We start from the raw sequence: 19,981 nt of genomic DNA, 5'->3' as shown, positions 1-19,981 counted from the left end.
TTCACCGTTAAGCATAATGGTGGGTTTGCCATATATGGCTTTTATTACTTTAAGGTACTTTCCTTCTATACCGATTTTATTAAGTGTTTTGACCATAAATGGATGCTGTATCTTGTCTAAGGCTTTTTCTGCATCTATTGATAAGATCATATGAATCTTATTTTTTAATTTATTCATGTGGTGTCTCACATTAATCGATTTGCGTATGTTGAACCATCCCTGTGTCTTTGGGAAGAAGCCTACTTTATCATGGTGTATAATCCTTTTAATATATTGGTGTATTTGGTTTGCTAGTATCTTATGTAGGATTTTTGCAGCTGTCTTTATGAGAGATTTTGGTTTGTAGTTTTCTTTTTTGTGTGTTATCTTTACCAGGTTTTGATATCAGGGTAATATTTGCCTCATAAAATGAGTTGGGAAGTATTGCCTCCTCTTCGATTTTTTGTAAGAGTTTGAGAAGAATAGGTATTAAATCTTTTTTGAATGTTTGGTAGAATTCACTGGTGAAGCCATCCGGTCCTGGACTTTTACTTTTGGGTAGGTTTTTGATGATTCTTTCCATTTCCATACTGCTGATTGGTTTATTTAGTTTTTCTAGTTCTTCTTGATTCAGTCTAGGAAGATTATATTTTTTTTATGTACTGGTCCATCTCTTCTAGGATCTTCTAGGATTTCTTCTAGGATCTAGGTGTTATATACTTTTTCATAGTATTCTTGTATGATCTTTTGCATTTCTGCATCCCCTTCTACTTTGTATGTTTATAGTTGTAATTTTCTAGCCCTCCAGGTACACTGACTCTGAGATTCTAGCAAGTATTATTAGCAAATGAAATTACTTTAGGTAACCCCATTTCTGTTTTGGCATTTATATTTTACATGGTAAATGTTCCAGTTTCAGAAAGAATCTTTTTATTGTGTTTGTTGTGGAATCAAATTTATTTAGGTAACGAAATTTTGTTTGAAATCTCAATGTTAAAAACTTAACTAGGGTTCTGAAGCCACAAGGAACTAAAAGAGTTGAGTGTATATCACATATTGATAACATGATTTTGTCTGCAGGCATTTATCTACTTGGCAGATTTAACATTGTAGTAAATGTTTCCTTTAAAAAAATATGTTTTATCATCTCATAGGGCAAATCATACCCATTCAGGGGCCCATTACCATCTGCGTGGAATCCAATTACCTACCTAGATTATAATAATCTTTGGAGGACAATGGATAACATGGGACAAGAGGTAAATCTTTCTAAAGCTTCTTTGACTACATTTGTATTTTTCAAAATAATTTTAAAAGAAAAAAAGATGGAACATATCACCAATGCATAACACATTGTGTAGCACAGAGTAACTCTCAGTAAAGATTTGTGAAATGAATGAATGAACTTGTTTCTAAATGCTAAAAGAATGAGATGTCCAACAGACTGCTATTCGTATACTACTGATGAAAAGGGAAAAGATCATATATTACTTGACCTTCTTGAGATGATATTTCTAATCCAGAAAATCCTCAGGATATAACAAAATAAGACTTCTGGATTTGTGAGTCACCATCATGCCCAAACCTGCAGCCCATATACACAGAGCTTGACCTGAAATTCCAGTTAAGATGTGATTTGAAACAGCTGTCCAATATGTGTAAATAAGTTGGATTTATGAACGTTCTCGCTAAATAAGTAACTTAGTAATGATATTTGGAAACAGACCAATTGCAACATAGCAGGAAGTGTTATGAATTAAAAGTTAATCATGTGGTATAGATCTATAATAGGAAAGCTACACAGACAGCATTGGCTGTGCAATAAAAGTCACTATTGGAGGATTTGGAAAACTTCTTTAAGTTAGAGTTTTAATACTATTAAAATAGTTATTTAAAGTAGAAAATTACATTTTTTCTCTCTGAATCCTCATCTGAATGTAGATTCCCAGTGATGCACCATGGAAGGCACCCCTTGCAGAAGAGTGGGACCACATAACAATGAAGGAGCTACTAGACAAGATCTGCTGGACAGAGTAAGACTCTACATTAGGCACAGGCATTTATTGTGACTGTCTTTTAGGTTTATTTGACAATACCATTCAACAGGAATGGGACAAGTAGCTATTTTGTATCTAAAACTATGACATTTGGCCAGATGGAATGCTAAAAATACTGGAAGTGGGCCATGCCCTAAAGGCATCTACACATCAGACCTACTTCTTTGGAAGAGTGCTGCATCACAAAACTGGTATTTTCCAGTAAAGTCCTCAGAACAGACCAGAATGTGCCTCCCCCTTTACTAGAACAGCTTAAAGACCATTAGTTTAATGATCTAATTTGTTAAATTGTTGATGTAGGAATACTTTTGTGCTCCTCTCTGGTGGTTCAATGTAAAAATAGTACATTAGCATATGCATATGAAACAGCTTATGGGAGAAACTCTTCAAGGATTTGAAGAGGAACTTCTAGAGAAGTTCTCTAAATAATTCACAACTGTAGTGGAAACATGTATGACTGGACCGACTGCTCCCATTAAATGAAAAGCATGTAGTGTCAAAAGCAAATATTCATGAGCTAAGCACTAAATTCTGGTTGACAGGGTTGGGAACTATATATAAATGTTGGGGTCTATATAAATAGAAATATGGAGAAGTCTCACTGCTCTTGGACTGCAAAGAAAAAGAAAAGGATGGTAAGTCCAAGGACATGATGAATTTGTGGTAAAGAAAGGAAGAGAAATGGAAGCCAAGTTCAAGGAGACTGTCCTCCATGCTAAGTAGCATAAGTTGGGAATATGATTGGCTCTGGTATTGATATCTTTATTCCCTAGGCATTGGGGAAGGAAGCTGGAGCACTAACAACTAAAAATTAAAAAAAAAAACACAATTTTTAGCAATATCTAAATCTAAGATATGGAAATAATAAAACGACATGAAATTTATATGCTAAATGTATAAATTCAACTTCTTAGAATTTAGATTAAAGAAAGAGAGAGAAAAGAACAGAGATAGATAGGCATACAAGAAGGGAGGAAGGGAGAGAGAAAAGGAGAGAGGGAGATTCAAATAATTATTTTTAAAAGGGAAAATATAGTTTGGAGAAACATGGCAGAGTGAGACGTCCCCAGATCTCTCCCCTTGAAACCACAATAAGTTGAACATCTAAAACTCAACAAAAAACGCCCAAACCACACACAAGCATGTCTGAGCATGGGATCTGCACATAAAAGCTACCACAGATGTCGGGTGGTGGTCTGGGAGAAATAAAGAAGCTGCTTCTCACAGCTGCCAGAGCTCTCTGTAGGGTGAGGGGGAAGGAGAGAATGTGTGGTGAGTTCCTAGAAAAGCCCTGCCTGGGAGAGCTGTTAGTTCCACATGCCTGGTGGCAGAGCCCAGTAATCAGGGCAGAAAGTAGGGAAGCGGGATGGCAGAGAAACAAATTGATTTTTACTGGCCGCGGTTGCAAAACCGGGGCTGAGCTGCAGCCCCTAACCCCCAAAACAGAGGGCTCTTTCCTACATACCCTCCGAGACTGATACCATGGAACCCAGGGGTATCTGAGCAAATGCTACAGAAACTTTCACTAACACAGACAGAGACTGAGATTAGGGTAGCAAGCATGATTAAATAGCTACAAGAAAATAAAAAGGCATTATTAAGGCTTTATATGAAGCAGGGATCCAAGAGTCTTAGACACCACCTACGGGAAACCAAAAGAAAAGCGCCTTCTTTGCAACAGGTTAAAGAGAGACCTTTAATATAACAAATCTTTCTGGAAAAACAGCAGAATACACTTCCATTAATGCCCAGGCGGAGAGATAATCCATTAAACACCATGAACAACCAAGGTGACAAGGCAATCAGAAATAAAGAGAAAATAAGCTTACAGACATAGAAATATGCGACTTAAATGACAGAGAATTAAGAATGGTACTTCTGAAAAAACTCAGTGAGATCCAAAATGAGCCATATCAACAATTTCAGGAATTACAAAAACAACTAGATGAAGAGAGCAAGGAAATTGAAACCCTCAAAAAGAACAGAATAGTTCGTTTGAAGGTAAAAAAATGGACTGCAAGATTTGGAAAATGAAATGGCAAGTTTGGGAAACAGAGTCGACCAAATGGAGGAAAGGATCAGTGATCTCGAAGACAGAAATCTAGAAATAAATCAGAAGGAAGAAGAGAAAAACCAAAGAATGAAAAAGAATGAAAGAGAGATTCAAGAACTAGCTGATACCATCAGAAGAAGAAACATAAGAATAATGGGCATTATCAAAGGTGAGGAAAAGGAGCAAGGACTAGAAAGATTTTCAGACAAATAGTGGAAGAGAATTTGCCAAATCTAAGGAATGAGCTGGAGCTTGAAATTCAAGAAGTCAACAGAACACCCAATTATCTCAACTCAAAAAGGCCTTCACTATGATATATTATATTAAAATTATCAAAAATCAATGAAAAAGACAAGATTTTCTCAGACAAGTCGGGGAGAAGAAGATGGTAATTTATAAAGGAAAACCCATTATATTATCCTCAGACTTCTCAGCACAGACCTAACAAGCAAGAAAGGAATGGAATCAAATATTCAAACTATTAAGTGAAAGTAACTACCAGACTAGAATAACATGTCCAGCAAAGCTCTTCTTTAGATACGAAGGAGAAATCAAGACCTTTCTAGACATACAAAACTTGAGAGAATTCTCCACTATGAGGCCTGCACTACAGCAAATAGTGAAAGGGGTCAGGTCACCTAAAACAAAATGACAAAAAATAAAAATTACATAATTAGAGGTAAGGTGACTAGCAGGCAAATAGAAGCAGAGGAGTGCAACCCTTACTATCAACTGGACTCTATAAACTTAAACAATAAGATATTTGCTATAGCAATATAATAATGAATATACGACATACATAGGGACAAATTGAGACAACAATGACTGAAAAGGGGAAGATTCAAAGATACAAATTCCCAAAGGAGAATGGAGATGAGGCATGCGCAGAAGAAAATGGATGGCTGTATATATATATGTATATATATATATATATATATATATATATATATATATATATATATATATATATATATATATATATATAGTTAGTTAGTTAGTTATATAGTTAATATATATATAATATATATAGTTAATATATATTATATATATATAATATATAGTTAATATATATAATATATATATAGTTAATATATATAATATATATATTAACTATATATATATAAAACTATATATATATATAACTATAGATAGATATATATAACTATAGATAGATAGATATATAACTTTCTGATGGAAGGCTCTGTAAATGTCAATTATGTCCAGTTGGTCTAATGTGTGGATAAATATTAGACCAACATAGTATTCTTGTATGATTCTTTGTATTTCTGCGATGTCAGTCATAATTTCCCCTCTTTCATCTCTGATTTTGTATTTTGTGTCTGTTCTCTTTTTTCTTCAGTGCATCTAGCCAGGAGTATGTCGATTTTATTAACCTTCTCAAAGAACCAGCTCTTTGTCGCATTTATTTTTTCTATTGTTTTGTTGTTGTTGTTTTGTTTTGTTTTCAATTTCATTAATTACTGCTGTAATTTTGATTATTTCTTTCCTTCGGCTGACTTTAGGCTTCATTTGTTCTTCCCTTTCTGGTTTTTTAAGATGAACCATTAGGTTGTTTATTTGGACTCGTTCTTGTTATTGGAATAGGCCTGTAATGAGAAGAACTTTCTTCTTATGAACATTTTTGCCGTGTCCCAAAAGTTTTGATATGTTATACTATCATTATCATTCGTTTCTATGTATCTCTTGATCTCTATTTATTTCTTCTCTGAGTTATTTTTCAGTAACACATTGTTTAATCTCCATGCATTTGTGGTTCTTCCTGATTTCTTTCTGCAGTTAATCTCTAGTTTCAAAGCATTATGATCAGAGAATATGGTTGGTATGATTTCAACCCTCTTATATTTGTTGAGGATATCTCTGTATCCCAGTATGTGGATATAAAATCAATGTTCAAAAATCCATAGCATTCCTATACTCTAATAATGAAGTATCAGAAAAAAAAGTGGAAAAAATAATTCCTTTTGCAATTGCAACAAAAAGAATAAAATACCTAGGAAAAAATCTAACGAAACATGTGAAGGACCTATATAATGAAAACTATAAGACCCTATTAAAAGAAATTGAAGTAGACACAAAGAAATGGAAAGTTATTCCATGTTCTTGGATTGGAGGAATCAACGTAGTTAAAATGACCATATTACCTAAAGCATTATACAGATTTAATGCAATCCCCATCAAAATCCCATCAGCATTGTTTAAAGAAACAGAACAAGACATCATCAGATTTGTATAGAAGCACAAAAGATCCCGAATTGCCAAAGCCATTCCAAGAATAAAGAACGAGCCTGGAGGCATCACTCTGCCCAACTTCAAATTATACTACAAAGCTACAGTAATCAAAACGGCATGGTGTTGGCAGCAAAACGGACACATGGACCAGTGGAACAGAATCGAGAGTCCAAAAGTAAACCCATATGTATATGGGCAAATAATTTTCGACAAAAAAGCCAAAAGCAAGGAAAGTAAAAGCTAAAATAAATGAATGGGGCTACATCAAACTAAAAAGCTTCTGCACAGCAAAAGAAACTGTCAACAAGGTAAAGAGACAACCATCCGAATGGGAAAATACATTTGCAAGCAATGCCTCCAATAAGGGTCTAATATCCGAAATATATAGAGAACTCATACAACTCAATAAGAACAACAAAAACAAAAAACAAAACAAAGGATCTACCCCCCAAAAATGGGCAGAGGACCTGAACAGACACCACTCCCAAGAAGACATTCAAATGGCCAACAAATATTTGAAAAGATGTTCAACATTGCAAGCTATTAGGGAAATGCAAATCAAAACCGCAATAAGAGATCATCTCACACCTGTTAAAATAGCTATAATCAACAGAACAAGTAATAACAAATGTTGGAGAGGATGTGGAGAAAAAGGAACCCTCATACCCTGCTGGTGGGACTGCAAATTGGTACAGCCAGCATGGAAAACAGTATGGAGATTCCTCAAAAAAACTAAGAATTGATCTACCATATGATCCATCAATCCCTCTTCTGAGTATTTACCCCAAAGGCTTGAAAACTCATATCCTCAAAGATATTTGCACCCCAGTGTTCATAGCAACTGTATTCACAGTGGCCAGGACATGGAAGCAAACGGTGTCCTGCGATAGATGATTGGCTAAAGAACTGGTGGCACATATATACAATGGAATATTACTCAACCATAAGAAGAGATGAATTATTGTCATTTGCGACAACATGGATGGACCTCGAGATAACCATGCTAAGCGAAATCAGTCAGGCAGAAAAAGTCGAAAATCACATGATATCACTTATATGTGGGATAGAAACCTAAAACAAATGAACAGCAGTAAGAAACAGTGGATATGGACAATAGATTAGTGATTATCAGAGGGTAGTGGGTAAGGGGGAGAGAAGAAGTTAGATGGGGTAAAGGGGGTCAATTATGTGACAGAAAGAAATCTAACTATGGAAGGTGAATACATAGTATAAATACATATATCCCTTACTGTTAAAAAGTACCGCTGTAACTTATTTGATTTTGTTAACCAATGTCACCATAAAATAAATAAATAAATTAAGAAACAAATAAAAGGGAAAATATAAATGTATAATAATAGAAGATCAGTTATATTATTTGTAGGATACCTGGAAAATGGAATACTCTATAGTCTTTTAAAATCATGTGGAAGAATATTTAATGTCTTGAAAAGATCATACATAATGTTAAATCCATAGAAAAGCAGGCTTTCATTGAGTATGTATAGGGTGATATATGTTCTCGTTTCTGAAAAGGAAAGTGTATATGCACTGCAAAAGCAACGGGCATCCATCTAAATGTTTTTTTTATACTGAATATTATAATACAAACATTTATTCACATCTTTAAAAGTGCTTCACCGAATATGATATTTCATGGTTCGAGAATATTCTGTGCATATTCTCTGGTCTAGATGTATTTATTCATTAGCATTTTGGTTACTTCTAGTTTTTCATTATTATTAATAATAATGTGTAATTATCTGTGTTAAAAATTCTTGTACTTTTCCTATGTCTTCAACCTTTGAAAGAAACCAATTTTGTAATAATAAAATCCTATTACTGTCATGAAATCAATGTCTATTATTAATTATATTCTTTTTAATATTTATTTAATGCTATTTGCCACCTTTTCTGAGAATGTAGTTTGTAATATAACTTATTTTGATTGTAATAAAATCACAGAATTTACCTTTAAATTCTATACATTAGATTTTTCAAAATTCATTGAGTATTTAACTATCTGCATTTATTTTATAACTTATATTATGAAAAGCTTTTAATAGATTCAGTTAGGTCTTTTGTCCCTAGAACACTTTAAAGCTCCTTAAAGATAGGACTAATTTTATTCCTTTAGGACCATAGATATCTGGCTTTTTCTATCATGTCCTTTGCCTAGTCTTCTCTTTGGGGAAATTCTAGGTTGTTGGCTGGTAAAATAAAGAATTCTGAGATATTAGGAATATATGAACACAAGGTAATTTTCTATCTTTTTCTAAACAAGATATACAAGATATATATTTCCTGGTTTTAAAGGAAGTAATCCCTAGAATATCCATCCTATCATGATTCAAACTAAAGCACAATGATATATTCAAAGACTAATATTGATTATTCTTTCAGTTATTATTTATAAAGTGCTTTTCAGAAACACAAATTAAATTTGCAATGTGGTTACAGCTATTTAAATACCTTTTTTAAAACCTAAACCTAGAAAAAAATGCATTAAAATGAAACTAGTGACTATCTTTTGAGGAGGAGAAATATGAAAGATACTCATTCTCTTACCTGTTTATTTTATGAATTTTCTACCTTTTATATAATGTGTATCTATTTTTCATGTATAAAAATATATTTATCTTTTAAAAAGTCAACAGGGCAAGGAAAACAAAAATATTATTACACTAGCTTCCTTGACTTTCCTTCCCTCAGATGTTGTTCTTCTCATTTCTTTTCACACTAAAACTCCCAGAGTAAATCAAATAAAGGATTAGGAATGACCTGACCCTCCATAGAGAATTACTTTTAGATCTCCCTCCATTTTAATTCTAGATTATTTCTTTCAAATTGGCAGTAATAACAACTGCAATTGCAGCCGTATTTTTATGTTTAATATTGGCTGTCTGGCTAGGCCAACATTAAGTTTTTAGTTATTTATTACTCTCTTAACCTTATACTGCCCCAATTCACCTATAAAACAAGGAATAAAAGAAACAGGATATTAGGAAATAGCAAAAGGATGTTTTCACTTTGAAGTAATATTTTAAACAATGTTTGGATATTTGCTTTAGATAGATGTCACAAATTGTTTCTGCAAAGGAATCACAAGTCAGCAATTTCTATCCCTTCAGTTATCATGAAGAATCTTACGAAACTATGTCACTTCAACATATATATTACATTATTTGCTGGCTAAATGATGGAGACTGTCACAAAAGTTCTGTCAGGTTGTTATGGCTGCAGACATTGTCAGTAACTGTTATGTATGTTAGACGTGATTCTACAAAAGTCCAGAGTCAAGGTACACTAGAGTAAAGAGATGCCCTTTGTTGAGTCAACTTGTCAGTTGACTAATTGAATAAGGTATAATGTGGTTTGAAGTTGTATCATTTAGTGAGCTGTGTACTACATATTACTAACCTCTCTGAGCCTGTTTTGGAGCTTGTGACTGGGGAAAAATAATAACTATTTTATAGTTTTACGATAATTCAATAACGCAACAGGTGTAAAAACCTTCGAGTGTTAAAGAGTTCAGTATTATTTATTCCACTCATTGTCAGCACTACCAGGTAGCAAATTCTGCCTCAGACATGACCAGATTAATAACACAGAAACTTTATGTCAAAGTCAAAGGGATGATTGGTCCTTATTAAAGATATCCCAAAGTATGTATTACTACTGGTGAATTTTCAGGTGTGTTAAATATAACTGAGTCTTTGGAATTATGTGAAATTATTCACTTGCTGGTGTGCCTGCAGATAGGATATAACCTCCCACCATTTACCTGACAACTCCAAGCAAAGGTCACCTATCTTTGCTCTATTAATTGTTTTTCCTCCTATTTATCCTTTGAACTTGTTTTCCATTAGGCAGTAAAATAATTGAGTAGATAGCTGTGACTAATTCTGTGTTTTGTACAGTTCCTAGTATATTCTTTGTGCATTATAGATAATTTTGTAATAATGCTTAATTGATTTTCCTTATTAACCATTCATTAAATCATCCAACAAGTAATTACTGAGTGCTTACTATGTCCCAGGCACTTTTATTAAAGGGGACACTATGGTGGGCAAGAAAGTTAAGATCCCTATTTTCATTGGTTGATATCCTAGAAGGGGAGACAGCAATAAAAAATAATAAAACAATAATTAAGATAATTTAAGATAGTGAAAAGAATTCTAAAGATACTATATTATGATAAAATGATAGAGAATGATAGGGTGCTGGGAATGTGGAAGCCAGTGCTCATTTTCATAGACATATAAAAGTTCATCTTTCTGAGGAGAAATTAGGATAAGTAGAGAGAGTATAAGATGAGATAGAGAAGGTAGGCATGGGCTATATCACTTAGGACTTTGGAGGCCATGGTAAAGGATCGGAATCTTATTCTGATTTTGATAGGATGACATTGGAGGGTTTTAAGCAAGGGAATGACATGACTTAATTTACATTTTAGAAAGAGCACCATGTAGGGGAGAGAGGTAAAAACCTTCTGGCTTCAAGTGTAGCGAATAGATACCAGGTGAAGACAAGTGGAGGCAGAGACTGGTCTAGAGGAGATAATTGCAATACCCTTGGCAAGAGATGATGCTAAATCGGCAGTGATGAAGGTGGAGTGATGCAGTGAAAGACAATAGGACTTCCTGATGGATTGGATGCAGGAAGAGTAATGGAAAGAGAGAAATTAAGGCTGATTTCTAGAGTGTTGGCCTTAGCAATTGGGTGAATGCCTTTTACCCAATGAGGATCACTGGAAGAGTAGCAAGTGTGTAGAGAGAAATCATGACAGCATAGACTATGGAATATAAGCTGAATTTGAGTTAGGTATTTTGGTTAAGGGGAAAATAAATCTCATAGTCTCCCAATCTCTGATGTCATGTTTTATAATACAGGAGTCTAGGGACAATTTTCTCTGACTTGTCAAGTTGTGCCAAACTTAGCCAAGTAAATTTATTGCTTGAATAATTTCCAGAGAATGAAGATGATGCTCTGTTGCATTTGGCAATTTTGCTCTTGTTTCTTCCTGAACAGATCTGCAAAGAAGCTTGCTACTTTCTTTGTGAACCTGTGTGTCAGTGCGGAGACCCATGAGGTCTCTGCTCTCTGGTTCCTGTGGTATGTGAAGCAGTGTGGGGGCACAATTAGGATCATCTCAACAACCAATGGAGGGCAGGTACCCATCTATATCCCCACCATTTCAACAGAAAACCACCACTGCTTAAATGAAAGATTGGCATCATCCTTTAATCATGAGCAGATAGAGCAGAAGGCAGGCTTGTGAATTTTACAGCTTTATCATGAGAGCTCAAAGTAACTTGTGAGGGGACAGCCTGTTGTTAGGTACCCAATATAATTTTAAGATTAGGCTTGTTTCTTTTTATGTACTTTTGCAATTTTTCAATTGGATATACATTTTGTTATTATTTGATAAGTTTGTAGGAGACCATTTGATGGACATAACTTGAACACTTCTTGGAAAACTCAATGAGGAAAGTCAGCTGTGTGTTTTTAATTTAAAACACACAGCAAATGGAATTCATTCATTCATTCATTCATTCATTGCCTATTTTCTGGGTTCCAGCATTGTATAAGGCACTATGCTAGTCACAGTAGGAAATAGATTAGACTTCTTATATAACCTGCTTGTCAGTCATTTTCTTTTCCTCTCCTTCTTAACCCCCTTCCTCCTCCTCATTTCCCTTTTTTTCTCCTTCTCCCCTCCTCTTCTCCTTCTCCTTCTTTTCTTCCTTCTTCTTCCTAAATCCATTTGAAATAGTCTTTTAAAAATTAACTGAAAATTTAGGAGGAGGCAGTCAGCTCAAATGTGTGCACAACCATGAAGAATCTTTCGAAGGTTTAGCAGGGCTTAGGTGGGTTAGCGCAGTGAGGTAAAATGACCTCAGTGGCCATGGAAGCAGCAGGCATCTGACCCAAGTTAAGATGGGCAGCCTGTAATAATAGAGAGTAGGCTGGCCCAGGGATGGATGGGCCAGGGAGGTTCTGGGCCTGAGTAATAAGGATGGGGAAAACAGGCTCAGATGAGTGGTGGCCCAGCTGTAGGTAGCTTCACCAGACCCACCAACACAACAAGGGGATACAGATAGGGCATAGAGCAGGGGTAGTGATTAGACAGGTGGGATATGGGGTCAGATTGAGGTGGTCCAGTTAAGGTTGGAGCCTGGGAATCTGCAAAAGCATAGACTTGGAGGTGACTGTTATAAAACCTGTAATTTTGTCAAAAGCCAGCAATCACTAGTAAGAAAACAATGGTTAAAAGCACTGTTCACAAGAGCAAAATGAAATTTTATTTATTTCACATAAAGATCTGTGAGGGAAGTTATTAATAATTTGTACACATTCCTATATTTCCTATCTACCTCTTGTGTACTTTTATTTTCCAGGAGAGGAATTTTGTGGGTGGATCTAGTCAAGTGAGTGAGCGGATAATGGATCTCCTTGGGGACCGAGTGAAACTAGAGAGGCCTGTGACCCACATTGACCAGACAGGAGAAGATGTCCTTGTGGAGACCTTAAATCATGAGGTGTATGAGGTAACCAAGAGCTTTAAATTAGAAGGAAGAGGCAAGAGTCTCATAGATGACCAAAGCTTAAATAAAGCCAAGAATATTCCAGACTTCATAGATAATCCTTTTGTCAAAAGCGAAAAGGCTAACTCTATTTGAAAGAAAGTAAAAGAGAACCAGAATATTGGGGGTGGAAGAGGCGGGGATTTTTTAAAACATATATTATTAACTATCTGTATTGCACTTTTATATAATTAGAAAAACAAAGAAAAATTTATTTGATAAATATTAAGTGCCTCCTATGTGCCTGGCACTGTTCTCGGAGTTGGGAACATAACGGTGAACAACATTTTCTGCCTTCATCTGGCTTACATTCTACTGAAGGAGCAAGGCCATAACCAAATACATAGTTAAAATATAAAGTATGCTAGATAGTAATAAGTACTGTGGGAAGAAATCAAGCAGAGAAGGAGGAGGGAGCGTGCCAGAGGTGGTTTGAGATGACTGGTTATGCAATTTTAAATATGTCATCAAGGAAGGCCTCACTTAGAAGGTGATGTTTGAGCATAGCACCAAAAAAGATGAGGGATTGAGCCATGTGGCTCTCTGAGGGAGAAGCATTTTTGGTAGACAGAATGGCTAGTGCAAAATCCCTGAGGCAGAGACAAGCTTGGCATGATGAAGGAACAGCAAGTTAATCAAAATGGCAGAGTTAAGGATTGAGGGGAATAGTAATTAAAGATAAGATAAAAGATGTAACAGGGGTCTGTTTCATGTATGGTCTTGAAGTGACTGTAAGGAACTTGGTTCTGATTCTACATAGGATGTGAAATCATTGGAGGTTCTGACCTAGGGAATAAGGGCTTGTTTTGGTTTTAACAAGATCCTTCCAGTTTCTCTGTTAAGAAGAGACTGAAGAAGGGGGCAAGAGTAGAATGAAGGAGAAACATTAAGAAATAAGCAAAAACAGGGAAGAGGGGGAAAATGGCATAGACGATAGAAGCTTTATTCATCTCTCTCACAACCACATCAAAGTTGTGACAGAAACATGGCACAAACAGCAAAGAAAGTCGCCTGGGATCTAGATGAACAGAAGCACTACAACTAGGGAGAGAAGTAATCAGCCTGCAATGGTAGAAGGTAGGAGTGGGTGAAGATGCAAGGCTGACCAGTCCCCAGCGGCTGAGTGGTAAAGGGGCTGTGTCCGTGACTGGACTTTAGTGGTGATGGACCTGTTTGCTCTGAGCACCAGCTCTGGGTCAGCTGCACAGGGGGAACCACGGACTTAAAGGAGGACATTGAGTTGTCAGAGTGAGGGCCAAAGGTGAGGCTCTCTCCAGGACTGAAGTGATGGTGGTATCCATTGCTCTTCTGTTGAGCCCTCTCCCTTCCCAGTGTACAGAGACAGCGCCCCCATAGCTGAGACTTCATCAAACTGGATAACAGAGGTCGTTCCACCCAGAGGATTCCCTGAGACTCCGCCTCTCCCAACTAGCAGCCCCACCCAAGCCACATCCAGTTGTGTTCTCCGCGAGTCTGGTGCTCCTTGCTGAGTAGCGCTAAGACTCACACTGGTGGCAGCTGACCTCAGCTCTGATGTGGTTTCCAGAGGCACTTATAAGCACAGCATCTGCAGATTGCTTGCTGAATTTTAACAGGTGGCCCCAGAGGGGTACAGGCTGGGGCTTAACTTAGCCTGCAGCTGAACCCCTCTCAGGACTGTGCCACTAGGCACCTACTAAACAAAGCCATGCTAATAAGACCGGGAGACTTAGGAGCTTTGCTTAGTACATAGAAATAGACACAGAAAGGCAGCCAAAATGGTAAGACAAAGAAGTAGAAACCATATGAGAGAAGAGAACAGAGATTCAGTATAATGGAGTCAAGTAACCTAACAGATGCAGGGTTCAAAACACTGCTTATAAAGATGCTCAATGAACTTATGGGAAGTATAGATGAATTCAGTGAGAACTTCAACAAAGAAATAAAAAACATAAAAATGGAAATGGAAATTATAAAAGAGAAGCTGTCTGAAATGAAGAACACATTATCTGAGATAAGTATATTAAATGGAATAAACAAAGGAATAACCAAAGTGAATAAAGAAGAGGATCAAATGCCCTATCTAGAGAACAAGAAAGCCAAGGACACTCGATCACAATGGCAAGAACAACAATAACAGAAACAAACTCATAGATACAGGGAATATTTTGAGGTCTACTAGATGGGAGGATGGTTGGAGGGGATGGTAACAGTGAAAAATGGCAAAGGAATTAAGAAATACAAATGGATAGTTACAAAATAGACATGGAGATATAAAGTATACCATAAGAAAAATAATAATGTCGTAATATGTAAGGGGAAGAGGGGTACTAGATTTAGTGGGGTGATCACTTTGTGAGTTACATAGATCTTTAATCACTATGTACAACTGATCAGCTGTACAACTGAAATTAATATATTATTGTATGCCAAATATAATTGAAAAAAAACTTATTGAATTGTACAATGTAAATATGAGCAACTAATTGTCTATTATATTTTAATAAAGACGAAAAGAAATAGAACTAAAAAAAGAAAGAAAAAAGAAGCAAAACAACCCACCAACAATGTTTAACTGTGTTGTTTTCTTTTAGGCTAAGTATGTGATTAGTGCTATTCCTCCTACTTTGGGCATGAAGATTCATTTCAATCCCCCTCTGCCAATGATGAGAAACCAGCTGATCACTCGTGTGCCTTTGGGTTCAGTCATCAAGTGTATTGTTTACTATAAAGAGCCCTTTTGGAAGAAAAAGAGTGAGTACTTTCCTTAAATAAAGACCTTCAGGAGAAGGTCTAAGAAACTTGGTATAAATACATGCATTTGCATGTAACTGTTTTAATTAGAATGCTGGACATAAAACGTTTAGTCCAGGTTCTAAGTACTTTTCTATCAAATAAAATATATTGACACAAACTCATGAAATTTGCTTTCCTTGGGATATGACCAACTTTTTATAGTTCAATATAAAGTTTATTAATCTTTCCACAAAATCATGTGAATATAGCTTATTAACATTTTCTAATACAACTTTTAAAAGTATACATTTTTAGAGCCATTCACAAAGGTGAAGTTTGAAAATTTCCAGGCTATTTCTCATGTGTGTCGAGATTCTACTATATTAAATTAAATCAATTTGTTCATCATACATATTCAACAAGTGTGCTACTTTACTGTGTAGAATAGTATCTTTCTGTTTCTACCCTTTTTTCAGCTACCTCATAGCCTCCTAATTCTCTACCTTTGTAAGAAATCCTATTTAGAACTATTATTAAATTGGTGTATCAGTTGAGAAAGTAATTTACCTTTTGCAAAGGACAGTGTAGTGACTCACCATGAAGAGCCTACCGCTGCTAAACTGTTTCCTCTCATCACCCAGGTCCTGCATTTTAGGTAGCTGGCTGATGACAAGTAGATCGGGTTAAGGATCATGGAATAGAGATTTTTCTCCTAATGACTTGAATGCCTTTATTTGTGAAGAGAATCTATAACTTTCCATTCACGTCTGCAAACTTTTATCTTAGACCTGCTACGTGCTAGGGAAGTTCAATGTTGGGTACCAGTATCAAAAAGAAAACCCAAGTTCTCCACCTTTTAGAGGTTGGGTCTGACTGAGTCCTTGTTGGTAATGAACTTTGAGTTACATTTTTAAAAAAAATGATTGTAGACATGAAAGTCTCACCAAAACATTTTTAGTTTCCTTTGAGTTACTATATTAATGTATTTCTTTAACTGATTACTATTGAGCACCTATTGTACAACAGACATTGGGAATTGGGAATTACCAATTATAATAGGCATTGGGAATTCACATGTTTCCTTGCCCAGAAAACCCAGACTCAGGAGGAAGACAGTCATGTAAACTGATAATTGCATGACAATATATTAAGGTCAGTGTTAGCATTCCCTAGGCTATTGTAGAAACACAAGAGAAGGCTCCAAAACTCACATCCAATGTGATTCCTGTTACATCGATAAGCGATTCAATAACAGTTTCTTTTTCTTTTTTTTTTTTTTTTTTAGGGAGACAGCCCATAGTTGACCTCACAGATTACAAGACCTTGTCAGCTTACAATCCCCCCCACTTTTTAAAAAATTTTTTACACCTACAGCACCTGGTTTTCCTAGGTGGTCTCCCATCCAAGTACTAACCAAGCCTAACCCTACTTAGCTTCCGAGATCAGACGGGATTGGGCTTGTTCAGGGTGGCATGGCCATAGTCAATAACAGTTTCTTGAAGGATTCAATAAGGTAATGAAATCTGATGAAATTGACTCATAACATAGTCTTTGCATTGTCTTAGAGTGCTAACGTCACTGCCGAAGACACTGTGATTAACAAATAACACAAAAGCTCCGGGAATATTGAGCTAACTGGATAAAAGGGAGAGAATTTAGCAGCCCGAATAGCCTAGCACAATAACTAGCACATATTGGGCACTCAGCAACCAATCATTCAAGATTTTTGTTTGTTTGCTTTGTTTTGTTTCATAAGTGCAGTATGGTTTGGATTATTAAAGAGAAGGTAACTTTTTGCATTTTGATACAGACAGCCCTTGATTGCTTGTAGATTGATTATTCCAGGAAATGCCTCTCAGTCTCTTGGTGCGTAACATCTGTTTGAATTTGCAAGGAGTACCCCCATTCTTTTCTGGCCTTCCACCAGGTCATCCTAAGTCCAGCTACTCTCACTATCTGTATCCTACCCTCCCATGATCCCTGTGAGAGTTGAACATCACAGCCACTTCAGCCTTTCTCTCTTCTCCGCTTAACTGGAGAGAGCAGGCCATTACCAATGTCTTGAATCTTTCCAGTCTCCCTCGCTTTTGCTTATCTACATCACTTGCACTTTCTATTAAATCTAATTTATATCAATTCCTGCTTAAAATGACAGAAGCAATACCTGATTTTTAGAAAAATTACAGAAGTAAACTTGTCCACTATAAAACTTTCAAAAAATAAGTTTATGAAAAATATCCTTCTCCTATTACCTCTCCCCTTAGGGAATCACTGTTAAAATTTTAAGTTGTTTATCCTTAGAGAGTTATTGTATGCATAGGTAATACTTTAAGTATATACGTACATATATATTGAAATATATATATACTTTATTTTTTTATTTTTCAGTTATAGTTGACATTCGATTTTTTTTCATTACTTTCAGGTGTACAGCAGTGTCTTAATATGTATAACATTTATATGCAAACATAATTTTAAATAAATGTTATATTTTTTCCCCAAACTTTTTTTTTAAAAACATGATACATATTAAACTGAAATTTGTGTTTTCCTGTTAGCAGTTTGCCATAAACACTTCTCTATCAGTGCATTTAAATGTACCTCATTTCAATAACTGAATAAACAGTATTTCACTGTATGACTCTATCAAAATGTACCCAATAGGTCTACTGTTGATAGACATTTGATTATTTCCAAGTTTTTGCTATTACATACTATGCTGCAATAAACAGCTTCATTCATATGGCTCTGCAGATTTGTGTAGGAACATTTTGATAAATTTGTAAAAGTGGAATTATAAAGTCAATTGACTTGGGTAGGTCCAGCTAATAATCTTTAAAAAATTTTGCCAATCAGTAGGGGAAAATATCCCATTTATCTGTAATTTGTAAGTTTTATCATTAATAAGGCTTAGGGGCTATATTAAATCATTCCGTAAGTTACCTATTTATCCTTTGCTTGTTAAATTTTTTCTATATATGTTGCAAATATTTTTTCCCAGTGTATCAGTTTTTAAAAATTTGTTTATGATGGTTTCACCCTACTAAATTCTTATATACATGGGGCTTTTCTGGACTGACAGTTCTATTCTACTGATCTTTGTCACTGTCCTCTAAATATTTTTTATAGCCTTATACATAAAAAATTTTGAACAACAACTACCACTGAATATATTTATTTCCCAAATTACACGCATGGACCTCTGAAAATATATTTTTATAATTATAAAATATATAAAAGTAGACTTTTTTGAAAAACTTAAGTTCTAATATCTTCCTCTACTATCTAGATGTGCAATCTAGATATCCAACACAGGTTTATAGTAACTAGTGCTATGACAGCACTGTATTATTCTTTTAATCACTGTGGCTTTATAATATGTTTCATATCTGGTAGGAAATTCTCTCTCTCTTTATTATTTTTCCTGTAATTTTGTCTGTGGTAAATTTGAGTTATTATTCCAGATGAATGTGATCATTTGTTCAGAACTCTTAAACCCCCACACTCATAAAGCTTCTATTGAATTATTTTATTCTTAATATTCCTCGTTTTCACCTCCCATAGTTGCAATGTCTTCATTTTTCTCCCTAGAAATGTTACTTGCCACTTTGGGAGAAATTTCTTCTACTCGTCTTTTTTTACTGAGAGTTCCTTCTTGTTTGTTGTTAGTTTGTTACTACTTTTGTCTTTACTGCTCTTGTAAAAGGACTTTGTTAAATGTCTAGATGTCTTTGAATGCTTCTTCCTTTTTAAGAGTGAGGCAGGACCAAGCTAACTGGAAGTTCTGGACATCCTGTGTGCATGGGCAGGGCTCAGCTTTCTACCTGCAAATGATAGAACTGCCACTGGTGCCGCATGGTTTGTCCTGGCATGAAGTGAATCTTCTCTCTCCTCCTTGTTCCTTCACTTCTTCCCAGTGCACCTGCATAGCTCAGAGACCAACTTTGCATTGGGAAAGAGGTGTCCAAGGAGTCTCACTACCCGGAAAGCAGGGCCTCCACCATGGATAGTCCGACATCCTCTGCTATCTCTCCATCCAATCCAGTTAACTCCCATATGATAGTGTGTACTTGCTCTTATCACATCCTATCCAGTTTGTCTCCTCTCTTTCTTGTCTTTTGATAACGGATGATTCCTCAGCTATTTCTCTTGTATTCTTAAATCTTCTTGAGTTCTTGTGTAGACTTTAAACATTTCTCTTTCCCACATTTCAGTATTCCTAAATGTTTCTCTGTCCCAGTATACCCAAGGGTCACACAGGCACCCTTCAACTTGGACATTGATTCTCATGGATGGACAGTGGGGAGGGACGTGGGAGGAGAGAGAGAAGCAAGTGCCAG

The 19,981-nt window shown here is 35.7% G+C and overlaps 1 protein-coding gene and 1 pseudogene across 2 annotated transcripts in view; one reads left to right on the top strand and one right to left on the bottom strand.

Annotated features, from left to right (window-relative positions):
- MAOB (monoamine oxidase B) overlaps window positions 1-19,981 on the top strand; it is a 113,924-nt gene that overhangs the window by 74,688 nt on the left and 19,255 nt on the right. For both annotated transcript variants that reach the window (XM_039851577.1, XM_039851578.1), the window contains exons 4-8: window positions 1,134-1,238; window positions 1,921-2,012; window positions 11,371-11,512; window positions 12,741-12,890; window positions 15,500-15,659. In XM_039851577.1, coding sequence (XP_039707511.1) covers window positions 1,134-1,238; window positions 1,921-2,012; window positions 11,371-11,512; window positions 12,741-12,890; window positions 15,500-15,659 — 649 coding nt within the window. The remainder of the gene's footprint in view (window positions 1-1,133; window positions 1,239-1,920; window positions 2,013-11,370; window positions 11,513-12,740; window positions 12,891-15,499; window positions 15,660-19,981) is intronic.
- On the bottom strand, window positions 17,007-17,125 carry LOC120593694 (uncharacterized; annotated as a pseudogene).

This window comes from Pteropus medius, unplaced genomic scaffold (assembly GCF_902729225.1).
Source record: "Pteropus medius unplaced genomic scaffold, Ma_sr-lr_union100, whole genome shotgun sequence".
Taxonomy (NCBI): Eukaryota; Metazoa; Chordata; class Mammalia; order Chiroptera; family Pteropodidae; genus Pteropus; species Pteropus medius.
This window is presented reverse-complemented; position numbering and strand designations above follow the sequence as displayed.